Source organism: Trachemys scripta, chromosome 6 (assembly GCF_013100865.1).
Source record: "Trachemys scripta elegans isolate TJP31775 chromosome 6, CAS_Tse_1.0, whole genome shotgun sequence".
Classification (NCBI taxonomy): Eukaryota; Metazoa; Chordata; order Testudines; family Emydidae; genus Trachemys; species Trachemys scripta.
In genome coordinates this window covers 64,197,969-64,219,176 of record NC_048303.1, presented here as the reverse complement: position 1 = coordinate 64,219,176, position 21,208 = coordinate 64,197,969, and the positions used below count along the sequence as shown (strand labels likewise).

General features: G+C 37.4%; 1 protein-coding gene across 1 annotated transcript in view; it reads left to right on the top strand.

Moving 5' to 3' along the window:
* FBXL17 (F-box and leucine rich repeat protein 17) overlaps window positions 1-21,208 on the top strand; it is a 464,573-nt gene that overhangs the window by 175,880 nt on the left and 267,485 nt on the right. Inside the window, exon 6 of the mRNA XM_034773285.1 lies at window positions 700-830. Within this exon, the coding sequence (XP_034629176.1) occupies window positions 700-830 (131 nt within the window). The remainder of the gene's footprint in view (window positions 1-699; window positions 831-21,208) is intronic.

Genomic DNA, 21,208 nt, shown 5'->3' with positions numbered 1-21,208 from the left:
GGATTCCCCATCATGTACCCTTTAAATCAAGGGTAGATGTCTTTCTAAAAGATACACTTGAACTCAGCTAGAAATTGTGGACTTGATGCAGAAATTGTAACATGGACAAGCAATGTGATATCCTGCAAAGATTGACTTTTAAAGTTAAAGTCACATATTTCAGTTCTAAGGTTGTAAAAAGTTTTTGAAAGCATTAACTTCGTGCCTTCAACTAAACCACCATCAAAGAAACATTTTAATATTTGAAGAAAAGAAAATGCTGGAAGCCTCTGATTTCATATAGCCAAAAACCAGAGCAGAGTTTTGCAGGTAAAAAGCGGGGGGGGGGGGAGGGGAATTCATAATAGAACTGCTAAAGCAGTCTAAACTATAGATATGCTAGAGGGCCCATATAATACTAGCAAACAGTTACAATTAAAATGACAGAGTATTATATTTTTGGTAATAAACTCTTCTCAAATTAAAGAAAATCTGGTTGTCTCATGCTGATGTCTGTATGATGTTTCTGACTATTCTAAACGCCTTTTTACAAAAAAGTGAGAAGGGCTTTTCATTAACTGCAATGCATCTTGCCTGTCTGTCTTATACAGCACATGATTCCAGAAAGGTGTAAAGGCTTTTATAACAGAATGTGTCAGTACTTACTGAATATTAGTACCTTTTCAGACACTTTCCTCTTTATTGTATTTCTCTCAATAGCTAAGAAACCTTTCCAGCCTGGATCTACGTCATATCACAGAACTGGATAATGAAACTGTGATGGAAATAGTGAAGAGATGCAAAAACCTTAGCTCCCTCAATCTCTGTCTGAACTGGATCATTAATGACAGGTAACTTAATTATACCATCTAACAGCAGTAAATCTCAGAGAGCAAAGTTAACCCATTGTATTGAATAATTGTAGTCACTGATGATTCATAGCCGTTTGGAGGGAAAGAACTCCTAAAAACTGATGTCTCTGTCTATGTTGGGTAAATCATCTAGACCCTTATTTTCTGGTGCATCTGTCATATTTTTTAACAGTAGAGAGTGAGTCATTATAAATGAATGAGGGCATTATTCAGTTTTTTTTGTAGATAAAGTCAGAATGTGCTCCTTGATTTGGTTGCTTGAGATACAGAATTCCTGTTTTCAATACTTCTGCAAACAGGTGTGCAGCATTTGAACACTGCTCATGGGCACATAAAATCCAAACAAAAACATGAGTATGTAAGTAATGATAATTTATTTGTAGGTTCAGTTTGTTGAACTTGTATTTGTTAAAAGTTAGAGAACTGTAATACTGCCAGGCTTTTGGGGAAAAAAAATAGTGTGCATCAGTAATAATTACCTTTAGATTAACTTTAACTATGACTTTATAACTTTAATTGTTCCTGTTTCCTTCCTAAGCTAATCTTATATTTAAAATTAAGAAAAACCTCATGGGAAATTTAAGTTTATGCCTTACATGGGGTGTAAAATATTGTTAAAACATGAGACTAAAAGGTTGGAAGAGTCTTTTAAAACAATTAGAAAATATATCAAAGCCACTCCTTTGAAGTGAAAAGCAACAAAAAATTCTTCCGAGTGAATTTCTACAAAAGTAGTTATAAATGCTGAAAATAGAGGCTTTAAGTAGAAGCCATGAGATATCCTTAAATTACAGTGGTTGTTCATAGTGCATTTCATATAACCATAAAGACATTGTTTAACAATTATAATATATTTCTCTTCCTGACCACAATCACAATTTTATTTTTAAACCTCTTCTTACAATCTTTTTTCTTTATCCATTAAAAAATTATACCTGAAATAAAAACATATTGTGTGGGAAGTAAGATTTTTGGTATATATTTGGGTGACTATCATAATTAGTTTTCTGATTTTTCTTGAAATGCCCAACACATTTATTTTTAACTTCATTAAATTTTACTGATATTTTCTTTTTAATTCACACCAGAACCAATTCAATATTGTTTTAGAATTTCTATGGGAAAATGGGTAAAACCTTTTTGGATAAAGGTCTTCTTGCTCTCCCTGTGTGTTTATTTTTCAATGCCTAATATATGTTTGTGATGTACAGTACCATCATAGACCCCTAACATGCATACCAATTATACCTCAGATTCTGTCATCCTTAGCCTGAGTAATTAATTCCCTGGGTAATTAAATGGGTACAACACATGTAATAACATATTTTCTGATGTGAATGTGGGTAGATGAATTGGGACATTCAAACAGTGACCAACCTTTTCCTTCTGGAAAGGAAAACAATATAATGTGGTGTTAGAATAAAATATAGAATATAAAATTGTAGAAACAATAGAAGTTTAGATTTAAAAATTGTTTGACTGTAAATGTAAATAATTCAAGAGAAGAAAGGATGATAGTGAACTGGGTCAGAAAAAGAAGCCTGTGAAAAATAACGTATAGGAGAGGAAATGACTTTTTTTTTTTACATTATTCTCAAACTGCAGAAAAGAGGATTTCTTCCTCAAATGTAACTACTGCTTTGCTTGTAATAGAGCAATACTATAGTTTTTTCCTTCATTTGGAAAGGATCTATTAAATCTGTGAACTAGACTCACCAGCTCTATTGTGATAGTTCAAGAATAGTCTGCTGAAAGTTCTCACTCATCAGATACACAGCTGTCACTCCATTCGTCATTCTTACATATAGCTAAAGTATGTGTTTCAGTGATCTAAAATAGGAGACCTCTTCTAATGTAGATTACAGTACATAGGCACAGTACAATGAAGTAAATTATGGATGCCATGATAGACTTAACTGTAAAATTTTCTTGCTTGTGTGGGTTTAACTCAGGCACTTAATAATATTGTACTTCAGATCATTTGATTGCATTTAATTGTAATAGTTCTTGTTGTATATAAGGACTTATTGTACAATGCCAAGTTCGTTTATCTTAATGTCTTAATGGAAAATTTTAGAATAACAGAGGAAAACTGTAGAAGAAAAATTTAAACTTAAAGGACAGAGTTATTTTTTATTTTTAATTACATGCTTACACATACTATTTAGCAGGATTAAGAAATATTTCTTTTAAATAAATTGGTATAAATCTAATTCTTCACATCAAGTTTAATTACAAGTTCAACATCTTTTCCATAGAGGGCAAAAACGTGCTGTTGTATTTAAACCTTTCAAGTGACTACTATTGTCTATTAATTCTTTGTTGTTATGCATTGATTTCTGTTCATAAATACTTTATGATTTACCTGCAATTTTTCATCATCAGTATGTAATTGTGATACAAAACAGACAATGACTATTTAAATTAATCTCAAAGCAAATCTTTTTGTGTTGATTGAAGAATTATTAATACTTGGCACAGACAATAGAAAGTTGTTGCCAGTTGCATTGCATATGAATTAATTTTAACTATGACATAAGTAAGATGAAGTGCCGATACGTATTTTTATTTTTCCAGAATCATGATTCAATCTCTTGACATTAACCTTAGCGCACAAGCGTAAATTAAATGTAAGCTGAGCTTATGAAAAAAAGGCTGATACCAAAGTATTCCTCCCAACGATTAAAATTAAGCTTCTAGGCTATTATGCACTACTCCCATTAATTTCATTGTGCGTTGTGCATCTGAATCCCCTAGTCAGCTTTGAAAATCTCTGCTATAGTATTCTCTTGGAGCCTCTAAGATAGTTGAAATATATATATTTTTGTTTTAATACAACATTACACAATTTTTTCAATTTCACATCCTGTTTTGTAGTAAAGGTACTTTTCTATGGCATGTAGGCTAGAGATAGCACATTTTCTGATGTATTTGTCTGGCACACTGAATTAATTGTTTTAAGAAGCTTCATGAGAACAATCCTCCCTTATTCTGATGTCTGTAGCAATCTGTATCTTGGCCAGAGGGAGATGCTGGAAAATAAAATCTGTCTTAATTATGCTATAGTCACAAATGCCACTTCCTCCCTAGCCTATGTAATTTGAGAACTGATTTTAGATTTCCTCTATTATTAATGTATTTGATGAACAACTTTAGTACAGGGGTACCTATAAAGGGCAGCTGCCACTTTTCATTAGTTGGTTTGTTTGGTCGTTTTAATGTGGAAACAGAAACAATGAGATGCAGAAACCATAGTATGGTTAAATGCAGAACCTGCAACTTTATTTCATAAGTAAAATCTAGCTGGGATAAAACACCCCAAACTGCCTGGCAGGGCTGTTCCAGTGCGTACCTCAAATGACACCAACGGCCTTGATACAATATAAACTAGAGAGTGAGTATGAAAGCCATCCCACCTCTACACCCACGGGCTTGCCAAGGGACCGTGGCTGGGGCATGTGAAGAGGAAACACAGGGAACACTTCTTGAGCTTCTTCCAACCAAGACCTCCTGTCTCAACTGAAGAGTGTCTTCAGTACTCCAGCTCCACCAAAGGCCCACCCCAGATAGTTCTGATGAACTTCCCCCCCCACCACCCAACCCTTAGAAATCTGGTGTTGCCTTCTCCTTTCCATAGCATCCTGGTATTGTCTTTCACTAGTTGTACCTTGCCTGATCAAAAGTCAGCCAAGATAGACTACCTGGGATTCTCCACACTTTTGTGCAACATGATTGTTTATCACTTTACCATATGCGCATGCTAGTACCCCAGCAGGATAGGATGCATACCCTCTTCCTTGAAATTGTCAGTGTCTGTGTATGGTTTGGCTCACATGTGGTACTAAGAGAAAAATGAGATTCGTTCTTCCATCCTTGTCCACCTCCTCTCAAACCTAAATATTTATGAGCTCAATTTACGGAGAGATTGCATCCCAAAATTGTATCCAAATTGAAGTCTCATGGCTCCAAGTTACTGGTCCAGCTAAAGATCTGATATTTGAATGTACTGGTATGCTTTAGAAAAGCATTAGATGGATAGAATATTGTTCCTGGAAGGTATAATACACAGTATATTGTAACTGTGTGAAATTTCATAACTCGCCACCTTCTGAAAGAGGGAAATGAGTTTATTTCAGATAGTATAAAATTGGTGCACACTGGGAGTATGAGCATTATATAAATCCTTGTAGTAGGTCTAACCACTAATTAGAAATAGGGGAACTGCTCCTCAAAATGTACTCCTTCGTATTGGATTTTCTCTCTCTCTAGGGCTGGGATCTCTTATAGTGTGCCATATTATAAAATAGGAATCCTTATTGTCTTGTGCTTCTTTCTGGAGTGTCTCAGCTTGAGAGAAGGGCTTTTTGTGGTTGGAGTCCAGGGATCCAGAGGAGCATTTCCCAGTCTCACTCTTGTAGAAGAAGGTAGGATTATATTCCCAGTCTCCTAGTAGACATGAGAGGAGAAATGGTCTTGCATGTTTGATGGCCCTTTCGAGGCTGAGAATAGGGAAAACTGACCATTCCCTGAAGATCAAAAAAGGAACAATCACAATTTCCTGAAGTGTTTGGATGGAGGCTTAGAAGATGCCTCTAGAAGACAAGGGCAGGAGCTGCTGTTGTTTTGGAGGTAGGAAGTCCTATGGGAGAAGTCATTTAAGTGGGTTTTATCAATTTTGTATCAAAACCCGTTAGTTTTGCTGCTTTTGTACTGAGATTCACTATGAGGATTTGGATTTGTTTGTGTAAAACAAAAACTTAAAAGTGAAACTCTTTTAGTTGAAGTGTTGAAAGCATGCAAACCAAACATACTGGTAAAGTTGCATGTAATCTGGTTGACAAAAAACTAGACTTTTTGTTCAGCTTTAAGGTATACTGGTGAATAACCATAAAATACATTTGAGCATTTGATGTGGAACAGCAGTGAAATGAGGACAGACACATGGATGAATTTTAAGTGGCGGGCCACAATTTTTATTAATCTTAAATACAAGGGAGGGGCACTACCTATCCATGACTCATACAATCCTATGCCAGGCATTTAATTGGTTCCGGTGTAGGTGTTACAGGGCTTCTACCTTATGACCTGTAACTTGTGTGGTAGGCTCTCCTCAGCCTGCACCCCCAGGATTCAACTTGCTCTGAATCCAACACACATACCCCTGCAAGAGGAACAAAGGGTGCAGAAGGGTGGGGACCTCAGCTCCAGGAAAGCCACAAAGTCTTACTGACCCCGTCACCAAAATCCCAGGTCTTTCACCTCTGGGAATTCATTTTGTTATTTTAACTTCACAGGAAACCAGATGCAAGTTGTGATGAATTAAGAACTTGACCAAGTTCCTCAGTTAAGTACCAAGTGTATTGTTACTTAACCTACTGTGGCTTGAAAGTGTGTGCAAGGAAGGCGTAAAACTCCCTGGCCCATGGGTGAAAAAATTCCTTCCTGATCCCCAAATGGGAAATTGACTAGACCTGCAGCAGGTGCGAGGCCAGATTCCCATTCCTAGTTTGGGGTGGGTAGGGTGGGCTGCTGGAACAGAGTTGAAAGATGCTCCCCATTGCCCCTGCGCCAGGTTAAATCCTGGGAGCTGAGGAATGCTGGCCAATCAGCATCCCTCTCCCCAAACTGGTCAATGTGTGCCAGAGGAGTTATCTGGTGTCCCTCAGTGAGTGTCTCCCTCCCTCACTGCTGGGCCTTTCACTACCAGTCCCATAAAGTTCCTCCACCCGCTGAGGTGGGTGGGTGGCATTTGCAGATTCTTTGGCAAAAGTTATTCAAAGTTTGTAAAACTGCATTTCAGATGCAAAGTATCTTTACCTGAAATCACTAGTACTGGGGCAATGCACCAGTACATCTACAATGTTAATTCCTCCTAGCTGCACAGTGCCATCTCCCATTATGCCGCGACCGTGGCATTTCTTGTTTTCAGGGATTTAAGCCTTCAGCGTGCAAGACTTTCACATGTCTCATATACCCTGTAAATCATCTCCACATGCAGAAACTCATAAGATCTATTGATTATTTTTCATGTTTTATTAAAGCTATTTTGTCATAAGAAGCCTGTATCTTCAAGGCAAGCATAGAGAAATAAATTCATTTTCATTTTTACCTACAGGAAAAATATGTTCACTTAAGATAACTTTGAATTAGTTTTAATATGTAAAGAAAATAGGTTTCTTGTCATGACAAATAAACCAGTCTGTCAGAAGCTGAGGGCTAAATAGGAACTTGAAAATAGTTTATTTTAAAATGGCTTATTAGGAAATCTAAATGTGTTGAATACCTGAGTAGGTATTCAAAGTTGCTCTGAATTTGTACAGTATATGCATCACTTAGGTAAAATAACATGTGGAAAGAATTCCTTACTACCTGTTTCAAATATGAAGGAAATAAAAAACTGTTGTCAATTCCATTAATAGACTTGGGGGAAATGGTCATTATACATTATTAGGTCATTTTGTATCCATACTTTATAATCTGATGGATACAAACAGGAGATCTCTGTGCACCTTAGGTGCTGTAACATGTTCTGACACTTTATTTAAATATTTCTATTGACACCAATATTTTCTGCTTGCTTTCTTTTTACATCAAATTTCAGTTGATTCAATAAAAATGGTGACATTTGGAAATAAAATTAATGGGGGATTTGAGCAAGTGGTGGTTTACCAAATGTTTGCAGAGTGCCCCATAGTATGTCATTTTCCAAGAAAGGTTTTGTGAATTTGTGCTATGTGTTGTATCTATAAATGATCAAGGATCAGGCAGCAGATAATCTATTATTCTTTTGTAAAAGTCATGTCACAGTGCACTTGGAATTGCAGTTCATGTCAATTTCAATATTACTTAATCACCTAGAGATAAGTTTAAAAGCTATCCAAATGAAACAAAACTATATACTAACTATGGCACACACAAAGTAGATTTTGTTTTACAGAACTTTTAGTTTATCTTAAACTGGGGTGCTCTGGAAAGGAGAGATGTAATTTTCACTCAAATTTTTGGTACAAGGCTTGAGCAATTTTTGTTTTTCCCTCCATGAATGGCAATGAAATCTTTGGCATATTATGGGCTGTATAAATTGCCTTTCATACTAAAACACTCTGTTGGTAGTATTTGCACCACAGATGCTCTGTCTATGTCTACTGTGATCAACATCAGTTTTGAGTGGAGAGGGAACATTACAGGTTTTTGTTTTTATTTTTAAATCATTACTAGAAAGTTGAGGCAAATACTTTTTATTGGTGTAACTTTGTTTCTCTTAGCCAAGAGCATGTTGCACTTTTTCCACTGTATAAGAGAAGACAGAATCAGTGGGCATGGGAAGAGTAGCCGCTAAAAAGATACAACTGAAACTGGAAGCAGAGAGGAAGAACTCGGCAGAGCTGAATTTTCAGTAAATCCACCAAGTGTTGAAACATAAAGTTTTTAGTTTTGTCTTCTACTTCCCTCCTAAGAAAATTGTGGGCAGTTGCATATACATTTTTGCAAGCCATTTTGCAAGGACCTATCTGCATGACAAAATTGTCAATATTAGGGAACACTACTAGTAGACACAGTAGTGCCCCAACCATAATTAGAACACTGTTTGATCCTGCCTGTGTCGATGGTACCAAATAATGTTATTATCATGTATCAGTAGAGTTGTAAAAGGGTTTGGTAACATGATGATAACACTGGCTGGTGCTATATAAAGAGGCAAAACCAACTAGTGTCATAGCACACTGGGGGTACTACCATGTTATTACCTAAAGTAAATTGTTATTAGAGCCATAACTACAATAGGGAAATAACTGAACAATTTCCGATTGCTGCTCACACAGGTTCATCTGAACTAGTGTTAATAACTTTGGGAGCCTGAGTGGAGGTAAGGCTTCTTTTCAGACTGTCAGTTGCATTTGCTGCAACCAGTGCTTGATGATAAAGTGCTGAAAATGGGTTAGTAGCTGACTAGCTCACTTTGCTATTGCTCCCAAAGTTGCTAATGATGGGCTCAGCTAAAATGATGTTGGCAGTGGTAGAAAACGAGGCACTAGGACAATAACTAAGCTTTTACTCTAAGGTGTCTACTAAAATGTAGAATTAGTAGATGCTAGAAACAATCTTAAATGCCTAAAAATGGTCTAGTAAATTTTAAAGCTTGTCCATTACATGTAATTAAACTAAAGCTGTTCCTTTAGAAAGTATAAGTTACTACATCTTGATGGTGAAGCATTATTTTAATAACACATTTTAAATTCAAATATACATAGCCTTCCTTGCATCATATTCTTACATAAGAAAGAGAATGTATGCTCTCTTTATCGGTGGTAGCTACAGTAGTAAATGGTGCGTGTTCAGATTCATCATCTTTAATCTGACTGAAGTGGAAATGTACTTCAGGAGCATTGATATTTATTCTTCTTCCTTTCATTTAATATAACTTTGGGCTAAGGGATATAGTAGAGTCTTCCAGAAGAATAACTGTACTTTGTACTGTATGACAGTTGTCATGAATTACTACAGGTAAATACTAGCATTTCTTAATTCTGAATTCATTCACTTCTTTCTCTGTTGTCTAAAAGATCATCTCCCTTGTGCCTTGCTATTATGCATTTTTATGTCTACATATTCGTAAGATGTTTACAACCATCTACGTTTAAAAAAATGCTCAAACTCCTCCACTAAAAAAATAAGTTATACAACTTACCATTAATGCATATATGACAGATATTGCAATCCTCTGCAATATCTTTGGGGACCATATTGTATTAAGTTTATGTATCACTGTGGGCCAGAGATTGTATAAAACTCCAGGGGGGATGGTTACCAGAACTCCTCCAGGAACAAAAAACAGTGTGTGTGGGGCTGATTAAGGTGAATTACTTAGGTTGTAAACACTTCCAAAACGGCACCAGCCTCTGGGAAGTCTTGCATATACTGGTACACACTGGATTTTCCAGACACCAAAAAAAGGACTTTGGGTAAATAGACTGAGTTTGAACTCAGGGCTCTTCTTCCTGATCCAGCAGACAAACAGGACATTCTGTCCAGGAGGGGCCCCAACCCTTGCATTAGGGTGTCACAGTTCTCTGGCTGCTGACAGGCACCGCCTACTGTACAGATACTGAAAAATGCTTTGGGCACCCCATCTGCCTATATGTGAGTCTCTGTGATATAAATTGGGTCATACAGTCAACTTGTGTTTGAAGGGGATGAGGCTGTTGGCTCCCACTGCCCTAGTCCCTTTAGTATGGTCTCAGATTCCCTAACCCCAAAAAGAGTAGGGGTTAGAGGTACCAACCTTGACCTTGGAGCTTGCCCAATCTATCCTACCTGATCAGTATACCAGAGCCATTGTCTCCTTATAGGCAGGGTGGTGGTGACGCTGGTGAATGGCCTGCCTTAGGGCAGTTCTCCTGAAGGCTTCCAGGAGTCTCCCTTGGGAACTATAGAACCACTGTCTGCTCTCGCCCAGCTGCTGGGAACTTCCTGCTTTTAAGTCCTTATTCCACTCCAACATGATAAACAGGGTTGGAAGGGCAGGGGCCAGCCTTGCTCACAGCAGCTCTTTAATCCCTTTGTCACTAGTATGGGGTTTATAAAGGTTTGGAAAGACTTTTAACTTACTAGGGCCCCATAAGGCTGAGGGATGTCCTCTGATGAACTTTTAGCATGCATATGGGAATGTTTATTGTTTTTCATATGTTTTCTCTGTAATGTGTCTACCTTATGAATAAATGTGCTTGCTTAGAAAGAGATGTGTGGTAACTTTTAACTGCTGGCAACACAGTGTTAGTAGCCCTCAGAGAGAGAGAAAGTCACGGGTACTGGCTTTTGGGAAGACTGGCTTGCTGGGGATTTCTCAGTATGGGACATGAAGAGGTCTGGAGCACATGTGCGCGTTGAACAAGCAGTGCTACCAAAAGTCTCCAATCCAAGGCTCTTGGGATACATGTGCTCCTGAAGTGGAGCACCCATAAAGACACTCATTTCAAAGAACTCCAGTTTCTGAACAAGTTTCTGCAAATAACCTCTACAACTGACATTGCTCTAGTCAGATAGCATTTTAAAACTATTAATAAATGTATTTAGTGAATTCAGAATATTATTTGTTTTCTGGTTATAGTATTATGATTATGAGGAAATGGATTACTAATTTTTATTCTTTGAATTTTTGATAGTTTCACTTCAGTGCATGTTAGGTGTGTTAATAGATAAGGACGTGTAATATATAACATTTTTTTTTCGTTTTTCTTTCTCTGATATATTTTGGTAACATTGGAAATTGTCCTGATTAAATGGAATACGTTTTTGGAGCTTTTATTTTGTTAATGGTGTACAGGTTCTATGCTGATTGGCACCTTTAAAATGTTCACATTATTTGATGATTATTTGATTAATTTTTCTCTTTGCAAGTAATAGTTTTATGTGAATCAGTGTATTATAGAATTTAACTGAGTGGGGGCCTGAGGATTTTGGAGTATCAGATAATTCTGCTGCAGTGTAAACAGGAAAAATATTCATAAGGTATCTACATATGTAATTAAACAAAAGCTGGCTTTCAATTGTTTTATTGCTCTTTGTGGTTTGCTACTTCAGATGTATTTCTGTCAGTTAATTATAGCCAAAAAAATTTGCTTGTTTATATTCCCTCTCTTCTGTTGTCTCCCAAGTCAGCTGTATCTGTTGCAGCTTTCATATGACTATACTTAAAGGTGTGGACTATTAGCGGTTTTTCAACAGTAACCTAAACCTGATTTTACTGTACTTATAAAATTGATTTATGGTAGCTTCTTTGACAAGAATTTATGGGAAACTAAAAGGACAAAATTATTATGTCTCCTCCAAGTTATATTCTGCCAGCGTACTGTAATTTAAATAAAAATGCAAGTTCACATCTTTAGGTTCTCGGCCATTAATGATTTTAGGGAATTCCGATGTCAGTTTTCTTTTAAAATCAATTAAAATTGTGAAGCTGCATGGTTCTGCTTATTGAATATCCAAGCAGATATTCTACAATATTTCATTATAACAGTAATGTAACATTTATACACACAATGTCTCCACTGACAGATTTAGGAGTTGTCACTTATTCTTTATTTCAGTAAAGCAATTTCTTGCATGATTTGCTTTTTGTTCTCATTGAGCAATAATGTATAGGTAAAAGGAACTTCATCTGATTATTCTTAGTAATCCATGATGAAATTTCTGTAGAAGCTAGCAATGTCTATATTAAAGTGCCATCCCACAGAGCTTAAAATATCAAGCATTTGATTGAAACAGATCCTTCTCATAGTTGTTTTTAAAGTTTTACCAGACATAGACTCAGAGTATATTCTCAGTGATTAAGGTGGAAGTGTATGTTTGTACCCTTCTTAATTCTACTTTTACATATCACCAGTATTAAAATAAATGGTTCCTTAGAAACCATGTTCTGGTGGAGATGGATTTTACCAGAAGTGTTAAAATATTTAAGCCACATTGCCACCATTTTTCTTTTCTTTCTATACTTGAGAATTTGGGAAAGCAGTTAAAATAGCTCACTGTTGTCAACCTGCTAAAATGTATGATAAATGAAGCTTTGTAAATAGTGAAAATATGCTAAAGGTGATTAACTCCGACAATTTTCCTGTAAGAAGTTTGAGATGATAAATCTCTCCTGTGGTTAGTTATTAATTTAGTGCAAGGGATTTAGCATCAGCCTGAACTATTTTATGAATTGTGGCATAAAAAAATATTTTAGAAGTTAGATACACGCATGTTAAACCAAAGGAGAAATTGCTTGGACTTGATTGGTAGTAATTAAAAATGGCAGATTTGACGCAAGTGTGACTTGGCTATTTTCTATATGACAGTCCTTACAGAAATTAACAGAGTGCAATGGACCCTGAAGGTATGAAAAATGACAGAATATTATAAATGAGTCCTTAGACCTACCTGAAAACTGAAAGGTTTTATAGATATCATTCCTCTACAGATAAAATATTTGCAGTGGTATAATTTAAAGTACATAACAATAAAAAAAAATCTGTTACTGAAGCATAGAAAACAAGATACAATCTTTATTGCAATTATAATTTCATTTTGAGGCTACCAACTATAATTTACCATGCAACTAGCATGGACACTTATTTAAATAAAGAAAGAGAAAAAAGTGATGGCTGTCTTCATGATTTACGGCACTGACTATATTGTTTAGAGTCTGTCAGTATTTCTGTTATAAACACCATTTTTGAAGGGTGCATAACTCATCTTTTAAATTGCCATGGCCTCTGTCTTGGTGCATGGGATATCAGCTCAAATGTAAATTATGTTCCTTTTTAAAATTTTTGTGGGTGAATTTGCTTTTCATAATAAATGAGTGATTAATATTACTGTGTGGAATCTGACATAATATGGGCAGGAGCTACGCAAGGTGCCACAGACAGCTCTGCTAAATCCCTTGAATCCACATTTATACTATCTCTGTGATCCCAGTTCTGGGAGCATTTTTAGTGAAAATATGCTAACAGTGATTAACTCTGATTAGCAGAGATTGCTAATTGTCCTGAATTTTTGTGGTGGTTTTGTATGGACAGTTATTCGCTGGGAATATAGGGAGAAATGTTTATATGGTCAGAATCCATGGCTGCCCAAGAAGAATAGAAACCTTTGCAGGAGAGATGTGAACTTCTGCTTCTACAGATGTAGTGATCCAAGGAAGGTTGTGGGGAGGAGAGGTGATCAGAAAATGATGAATCTCTTAGGGAGCTTAGTTTAGTAGCATTAGGATGGTGCAGTGAGGGCTGCATCACAACTGGTACAGATTAAGCAACGTTTAAGTGTTAGCAAAGTGCAGTGGGTTCTGAAACTTGTGAGAGAGCATACTTCTGGACCGTGTGGAAAATTGTGGGAGAGGCTGGTGTTCTAACTGAGGATTTGGGAGCAGCAGTGAGCACTACTAGTAGTGGTGGAAAGTAGGAGAGAATTAATGGAAAGGAGCACAGTGGGAGGGTGAGGCAGAAGGAACCCCCGACTCCTCACCAAATGTAGTTTCTCAACTCTCACCTTTTACTGGCAAGCTTGTCTGTCCTTTTGTAGACCCTCATTTGTGTCTTAAAGAAGGCCACTCAGTACCGGCTTGTCTCTCTCCTAATAAGATCTGAGTCTGTATAGATTGGTGAGTTGATTTGGAATACAGTCACCCTCTTAAAATGATGCTATATCAAGGGCACAGGTGCTTATAGTAATAATAAAAGAGGAAGAGATTTAGGCAGATAGCCATAAACAATCTTTGACCTTGAGTACCCTGAGGTGTACTACTTACATCCACACCCTTTATGGAGGTAAGGGGAGATATTTTCTGTTCAGAAACATAAAGCCGGCCAATGTTAATACTTACATTTCTATTGTGGACAGAAATCAGTCTTTCTCCTGTGGCATCACTGCAATTAGTGGGGAGGTCTGGCCAGGACCTACCTGTTCTTTGCTAGCTCTGCCACATAGTGAGGCATATAGGCTTCTAATAGAGGGAAAGTTCTACTGCTTAGGAAAGAAGTTGTAGCGGCATCCCAACAGAGAGTCAGATACTGCATAGTATTTTCATGCTGGCCTTATTTTCAGCTCTATGGAAGTTTCCTGCAACTTCTGTCCATGAGAGAGGAAAAAAGGCTGGAATGAGCCATTAACCACCTGGGCAACCTATCTTCCAAAATATTATATTGGAATAGGTATGGTCAGTTCACAATTAGATATGCACCAAAAAATAAAATTACTAGTTTTCTTTTCTGCTCGCCTCTGAGACAAAAATGTTCACAAACAGAAATGTCAAGCCATTAAACTATGACTGCTTTACTTCTGGCCCATAAAAGGTTCTACTACTACTTTTAAATAGACTTTCTTTAAAAAGTTAGTAAAAACAGCAAGCCATTCCAGATATATCTGAGAACACAAAAAGGAGGTTCGTGTCTGCCAGACATACCTGGTGCATTTGACATTTAAATACAGTGAACTGGCAATTGATGTTTCCATTGATTTACTGTGGTATTTTGGTGTATTTTCTATTGTGCTTAGTTGTAATTATTTTCTTTCACTGTATATTTTAAAATTGTTATGCTTTTGTGTGTCCTTCCCCCACCCCTCCTCCATTGTGGGTATGCGCATGTGTGAGATCATTGTCGAGTGACATTATTTATGCCATATTTGGGGGACAGGAGAAATATTCTATATGTGAATAACTATGCTAAAGATATTAATTCTAGTAATGTTTTCCTGCTAGCTTGACAGTTTAAAATTACTGTTAAATCTTTACTGTGAAGTGGGGGAGAAGATTTTATTTGAGATGAGCCCACACTGCAAAATTCAGATGCAGATTTAACTCCATATTTTAAACCAAAGTTTAGGATGCTATGGCATGTTGCAGATTGAAACTCTAATTATGACATTGAAACTGGGTTCAGGTCTGGGTTTCAAGCTCTTCATCGCTTTGAGGTGTTCAGATTCTTGTTCCTGGATCATTTCTTCTTCCTCGCTAAACAAATTATTAACAACTATATTTTTAGATTTTAAGAGTTGTTGCTCTGTTACAGATGACACTATCCTTGGAGCTCTGTTGCCAGTGTTATTGAAGTTGCATGGCTTACCACAACTAAGAAACATCAAACATATGAACAAGTATAAAAACGGAAGTGGGCTGGGGAAATATTGGAATAAATTTTATATTTGACAAAATGCCAATATGAGACAAAAGCTCTCTTATAAGTCTCCATTAACTAGGGCTGAAGGAAGAGAAGGCTGTTTTCTTTAATTCTTTCCATGTAAGTATAAATTGATACATTAGCTGTCTGTACAGGCTTACAGCTTTTGAGAATCTAATATTTATATTTTCAATTTGGCTAATGTTTTGGATCAGAGGTGGCTTGCTTACTATAACTGAGACTTTAGAAATTTTTAGACTTCAAAGCAAAGTGTACCCTTGAAATGTATTTATTTACTTGCCATAATCTCTTCAAGTGGAATTTATTCCCAAAGACTAAATATCATTATATCGAGAGAACTCCTTTTCTGTGGTGAATCGTGGCAGCCATCCATCAATAGGACATAACAGTGAACTTGTTAGACTGAGGACGGAATGAAGTATTACCAAGCAGGTCTTGTCAGATGACATTCAAATATTTATGCAGTCATTGCAGGATCTTGATAGTGGTTTCCCACTGTGAATAAAGCAGCTGCTTTAACTGGAAGGTCGTAACTTTGGAATGTTATAGACCTATTGTTTACTCTGTGCATACCCATGTTCCTTTCAGTTGTGGGCTTACAGCAGTTTCTTTACTGTTCTGTTTCAAATTTATAATACTGTATCTCTGATTTTAAAAACCATCACTTTTTGGGCACACTTACACACATGAAGAAGTCTGAGACAGTGGATTCTACTTCTGGAATTTTTATATTATGTGAAAGTTGTCTCATACTTCAAGACATACAATGTAATATAAAGGCATGAAATGGGAGATCTATCTTTGTTTAATTTACATTTAAAGAACCTGATACAGTTGCAGAATTTTTTTGTGGTATGTAGTTTTGTGGATCTGAAATTGTTTACAGAGTGTTTTATCACTCTGTCTGTAGATACATCCACACTATGAGCTAGGGGTGTAATCCCGAGCTCACGTACACGTACTCATGCTAGCGTGATGAGTGCTGCACATTCAGAATGGAGTTTGCAGCTTGGTAAAGATACATATAGAGTTCAAATCTCACAGAGAATTCATAAACTGTACAGAGTCCCCAAAATCATCACAGTGCTTAATACCCTGATTTATCCGGTCAAAGAACTTCTTGGGAATTTCTTTACCTTCTTCTGACCCACATAATCCAAAATATACTTTTAGTGATGATTGAATCTTGATTCTCAGATAGCAAAGTCGTGATTTGAGGATTCTCTTCTCATTTAAAACAGTTTTGATCACTTTGATAGAGAGCCAGGAATAATTTGCATTCTGGAAGAAAATTAAGGATCATTTAAATACATACACAAAGTTACTGCATGGTGTATGATACCCTGTTTGGACTTCAGGCATTATTTCCCCACAATTTTAATTAGCTTTCCCAAATTCATTCCTACAGGAGCAGATATAGATATGTGACAGACCCACCACTATTTTTTACTATATAGGGTTACCAGATAGCAAGTGAGAAAAATCGGGACACTTTTTTTGGAGTGTGAGTGTGAGGGTTCCAGATATAAGACAAAGCACTTAATATATGTATGGTCCTGATAATGTTGGGATATCAGGTCACCCTATTACTATAACAAATGTGCATACTTTGAAGTTTTTTTGCTTACTTGTCATTATATACACCCAAATTATATGTACTGAAACATTTTTAACTTGGTCTCATCCATAACCAAAACATGATCCCCATCTTCCTTTTACTGTTTTCTGTTCCCACAAGTACTTAAAAAGTAATTATTTTTGGAAGCAACAGTTTTGGTAAATACTCTCCTTTTCATACAATTTTTAGGTAATTAAGAGGACATATGCAACCACTTTCCTAGAATTCAGTTGTTAGTTGGCTTCATGAAATGAGAAGTTACTTTACATAAAATCATGAATGCTTTTCCTCTCTCTTATTTTACATATAAGCAAAATGAAGGAGCAAACACAATAGTGGACTAGGAATGGGGAGGAAAGACAAAGATTATTGTAATAAGATTATAAGGTTCCTCAAGAAAGGCTGATATGCAAGAAGGATATTTTTTCATAACATTACTTTTTAAATATAAATATTTGTCATGATTTTTTTGGAGGTGTCACAGTTAGAAATGGGTCTTAAGGAAGGATTTGAAGGAGAGGAGGTTATTGGCCTTGATCACACATAGACACATCCCACCCTTTGACAAACTCCTGAACCAGCAATGCCCACACTTCTCTTTAGAATGCTCCAACTAGCAAACCTACTTCTCCCTCTACCTCCAGGGGAAGCTGCTATGCTGGAGGCCTCTCCCGCCCTTCTACTTCAATTAACTTTTTCTTTCAGTACTGCATGTGGAGTCCAGGGTGAGGGGACTGAGGCTGTGCTGCCAAACTTGAGATCTCTGCTGTACTACACCTGCTTCAGGCTCTGTCCTGCTCGGAGCACATGGGTATGTACTGCAGGCAGCAACTGTCTGATACAAAGTGGCACAGCAGCTTCTGTTGGCCAAAGGGGGAACTGCTAGTAGCTCAGGTGAAATGTCTGAGCTACTAGCAGTTAATGTACAGGATTGAGAGTCCCCTCAAAATCTGACCTAAATTGTGACAAGTTTTGGCAACGCTGCTGCTTCTGAAGATGCCCAGCAAGCAAGCTGGAGGACACCCAGTATGGCAGAGGAATGAGCCCAATTATGTTATGTGAAATTTGTTTCAGTTCTTCTTTCTCTGCCGAAAGGGAATGTGATCTTAAGTCATGTTACTCCCTCTCAGCACAAAGAGGCAACAGGGGACAGCTAGGGAGTAGAAAATGTGTGCATGCTCCTTTATAATGTTGGAAGGGTAAAGAAGGACATATACTTTCTATGTCAAATAAAATTGGCCAGTATTTCTTTAAATGGTTCTGAATTTAGAAATATTGAAACCCTTTGCAGTACAGATGATGTAATCATCTCCTTGAAGGTCTACATTCATGATGTATCTGGAATATTACATTATCACTAGTAGATGAAAACCCATTTTGTAACGGACATGTGGCAGTTGGGCCAAGTAATATAGGATATGTGCAGTTTCCCTCAGATAGCCAATGAAATTGTTACATGCAAAATAGCTGTAGAATAAGGTTGATGATTGGTTAACTAATCTCTGATGATATGATGGTCTAGAACTCTTGGCATGGCACGGATACATGGCCTAGTGTATCTATACACTGCATGGGTGTAATTCGTAAAGTCAGAGTGACTGAGAACTTAAAAACTGGACAATTAACAGACCACAAATCCCAGTTATGATTGAACATGGTGGTATTCTAAACAAAGAGTTCTCAGACATACTTGTAGCTGTTTCCATCTCTCCATACTGTCTCAATGGACGTTCTAGGCTTCAGAGTGACACACAGGATGCATCTCCACCACAAGTTAGGAAGTGATTCCCTGCTCCTGTATGAAAGCTAGTACGAGTATAAGTAGTAGTGTAGCTGTGGTTGCATGGACAGTGATATGCTGCCCTCAGTATATACACATTGTGTTCTGGTTGGTTTTAAGTGGCACAGCTAATCTAAGTTTTTTTTGCTATTTGAAATATTTGATAAGAGAGTTTGCCCTTTCCATCGTTTTCCATACTAATGAAGACGCTTCAGAAATAAGTGTGGAATGATGCACTAAACCTCTTGCAAAAATTCTGTAACATTGAAACTTCTTGGGAATTTCTTCACCTTCTCGTAGTTTGTATAATAATAAAAAAACTCAATGATGATCTTATGAGGGTTCGCAGTGATTTGGAGAATCTTTTTTCTTTCTTATTCAGATAAGTTTTTATCACTTTGTTGGTGTGCATGGAATAATTAGCATGCTGAAATCAAAGTAAGGTCTAGTTAAATATCCACATGAAATAACTTCGTGGTAGATTTTAAGCATGTCCCCTACAATTTTAGTTTTCTAAATCTATTTGCTGAGAGGTAGACCCAAACACTGATAGATCCACTATTGTAATTAACCTCAGTATATGCCCACACAAAATAGTATTGTTGAGCAACCTATGTGAGCAGTAATAACTGTTTGCTGAGTCTCCGATCTTTAACAACTATTCAATAACTGGTCCAATATTTCATGTCTATCTTTATATGGGTTAACTATACTTAGACTTGCTGCTACTCATTAGAACAAAAAGTTTTGAGTGGCAGTGATCTAGTGGTTAAAGAAAACTGTCTTTTGTTGTATTTGCTTAACTTAAGCTACAATTTTTCTTGGTTGAAATTGTTGCTTAATATATGCTTACCAGGTTCAATGATGTGTTCCAAAATGGTGTTCCCTTTGCCTTTGAGTCAGGCATCCTAGTTTTGGAAAATTCTTTTAAGATTTTTTCCTTTGGTTTACCCGCCATTCTTTCGTGCTTGGTTGTTCCCTGGCAGCTTAATCTTGCAAATCTTGAATAGCTTTTTCAAACTCAAGGTTCAGTGTGTCCTTGGCGCTTTCCCTCACCTAATTACTTCATAGTAATAATTTCTTCTCTCTATGACTTACGTTTGTGAGAATGTACAAAAGCAGTAAATGAACTCTTGTAAAGAGGAGGAAAGAAAATTTCAATTATAATCTATCACAGTATCCTTTGCCAAAATGTACTCAAGTCAAGCAGAGCAATCAGTTACTGAATTAGACAAGGCTTTATGCAGTGTATTTCTCTTAATGCTGCTTCTGATCATAATGCCAGTAAACCTCTTATAGGTTTGGCCAAGACAAAACTGATGTATTTTTTGAGACATGTATAAGTAGGCTTTCTTCTAATGAATAGGTTCAGTTCATCAATTTGAGCCAAGAAAACATGTTTTCATTGTAATACCTTTGCATATTTATAAGGCTGAGGATAAGGTCCTTCAGAAATTTAATAATTGGATTTCAAAAGAGGGATCTCCACATATGTGAAAGCTAGTTTTTGATTAATGACTTGGCCTTCCATGCATTTCTCTGAAATTTAGGTTTTGTTTTTCCAATGTATAGTGCTGGATGTACCTCTTCAACTTTAAGTACTTGTAGACGTCCGGACTCACCCCTGCGGCACCTCCTGCTGGTCGTCCAGGGAATTAGCTCACCAGCTTCTGGAGCGCCCTCTGCAGGCCGGTGATCCGCCTTGTCCTCTGCACTGGTCCCTCCCTGGGGAATCCCCACCCACTAACCCCACCTCACCTCAGGATAAGGCCACTGCCAGTCCCCATCTAGCCCCCACTCTCTGGGGCAGACTGCAGTATAGGCCACTCATCATCGGCAAAGTTGGGTTTGGTCCTGCTGCCTTGGCCTAGCCCTGGGCTGCCCTCTGCAACCCCCAGTACCCTTTAGCCTATTACCAGGCCGCAGCCTGGGGCTATCCAGGCTGGAGCTCCCCAGCCTTTCCCCAGCCCTGCTCCACTCAGGTACTCTGTCTAGCTTCCTGCAGCCGGGCCCTTCTCTCTCTGAAGGCAGAGAGAGACTCTTGGGTTCCTGGCTCCCAGCCATCTGGGCTCTGATTAGGGTGTGGCCCAGCTGCAGCAACTTCCCCCAATCAGCCAGGGTTTTACCTTGCCCAGCCCCAGCCGTCTGCAGGGCTTTTCCATCCCCTCAGGGCAGGAGCGGGTGTCCACCCCGCTACAGTACTCAATTACATTGGTCCTTGTAACATCAAGATTTTAATCACTATCAATTGGCATGATCAAAATAAAAATATATGGAGATA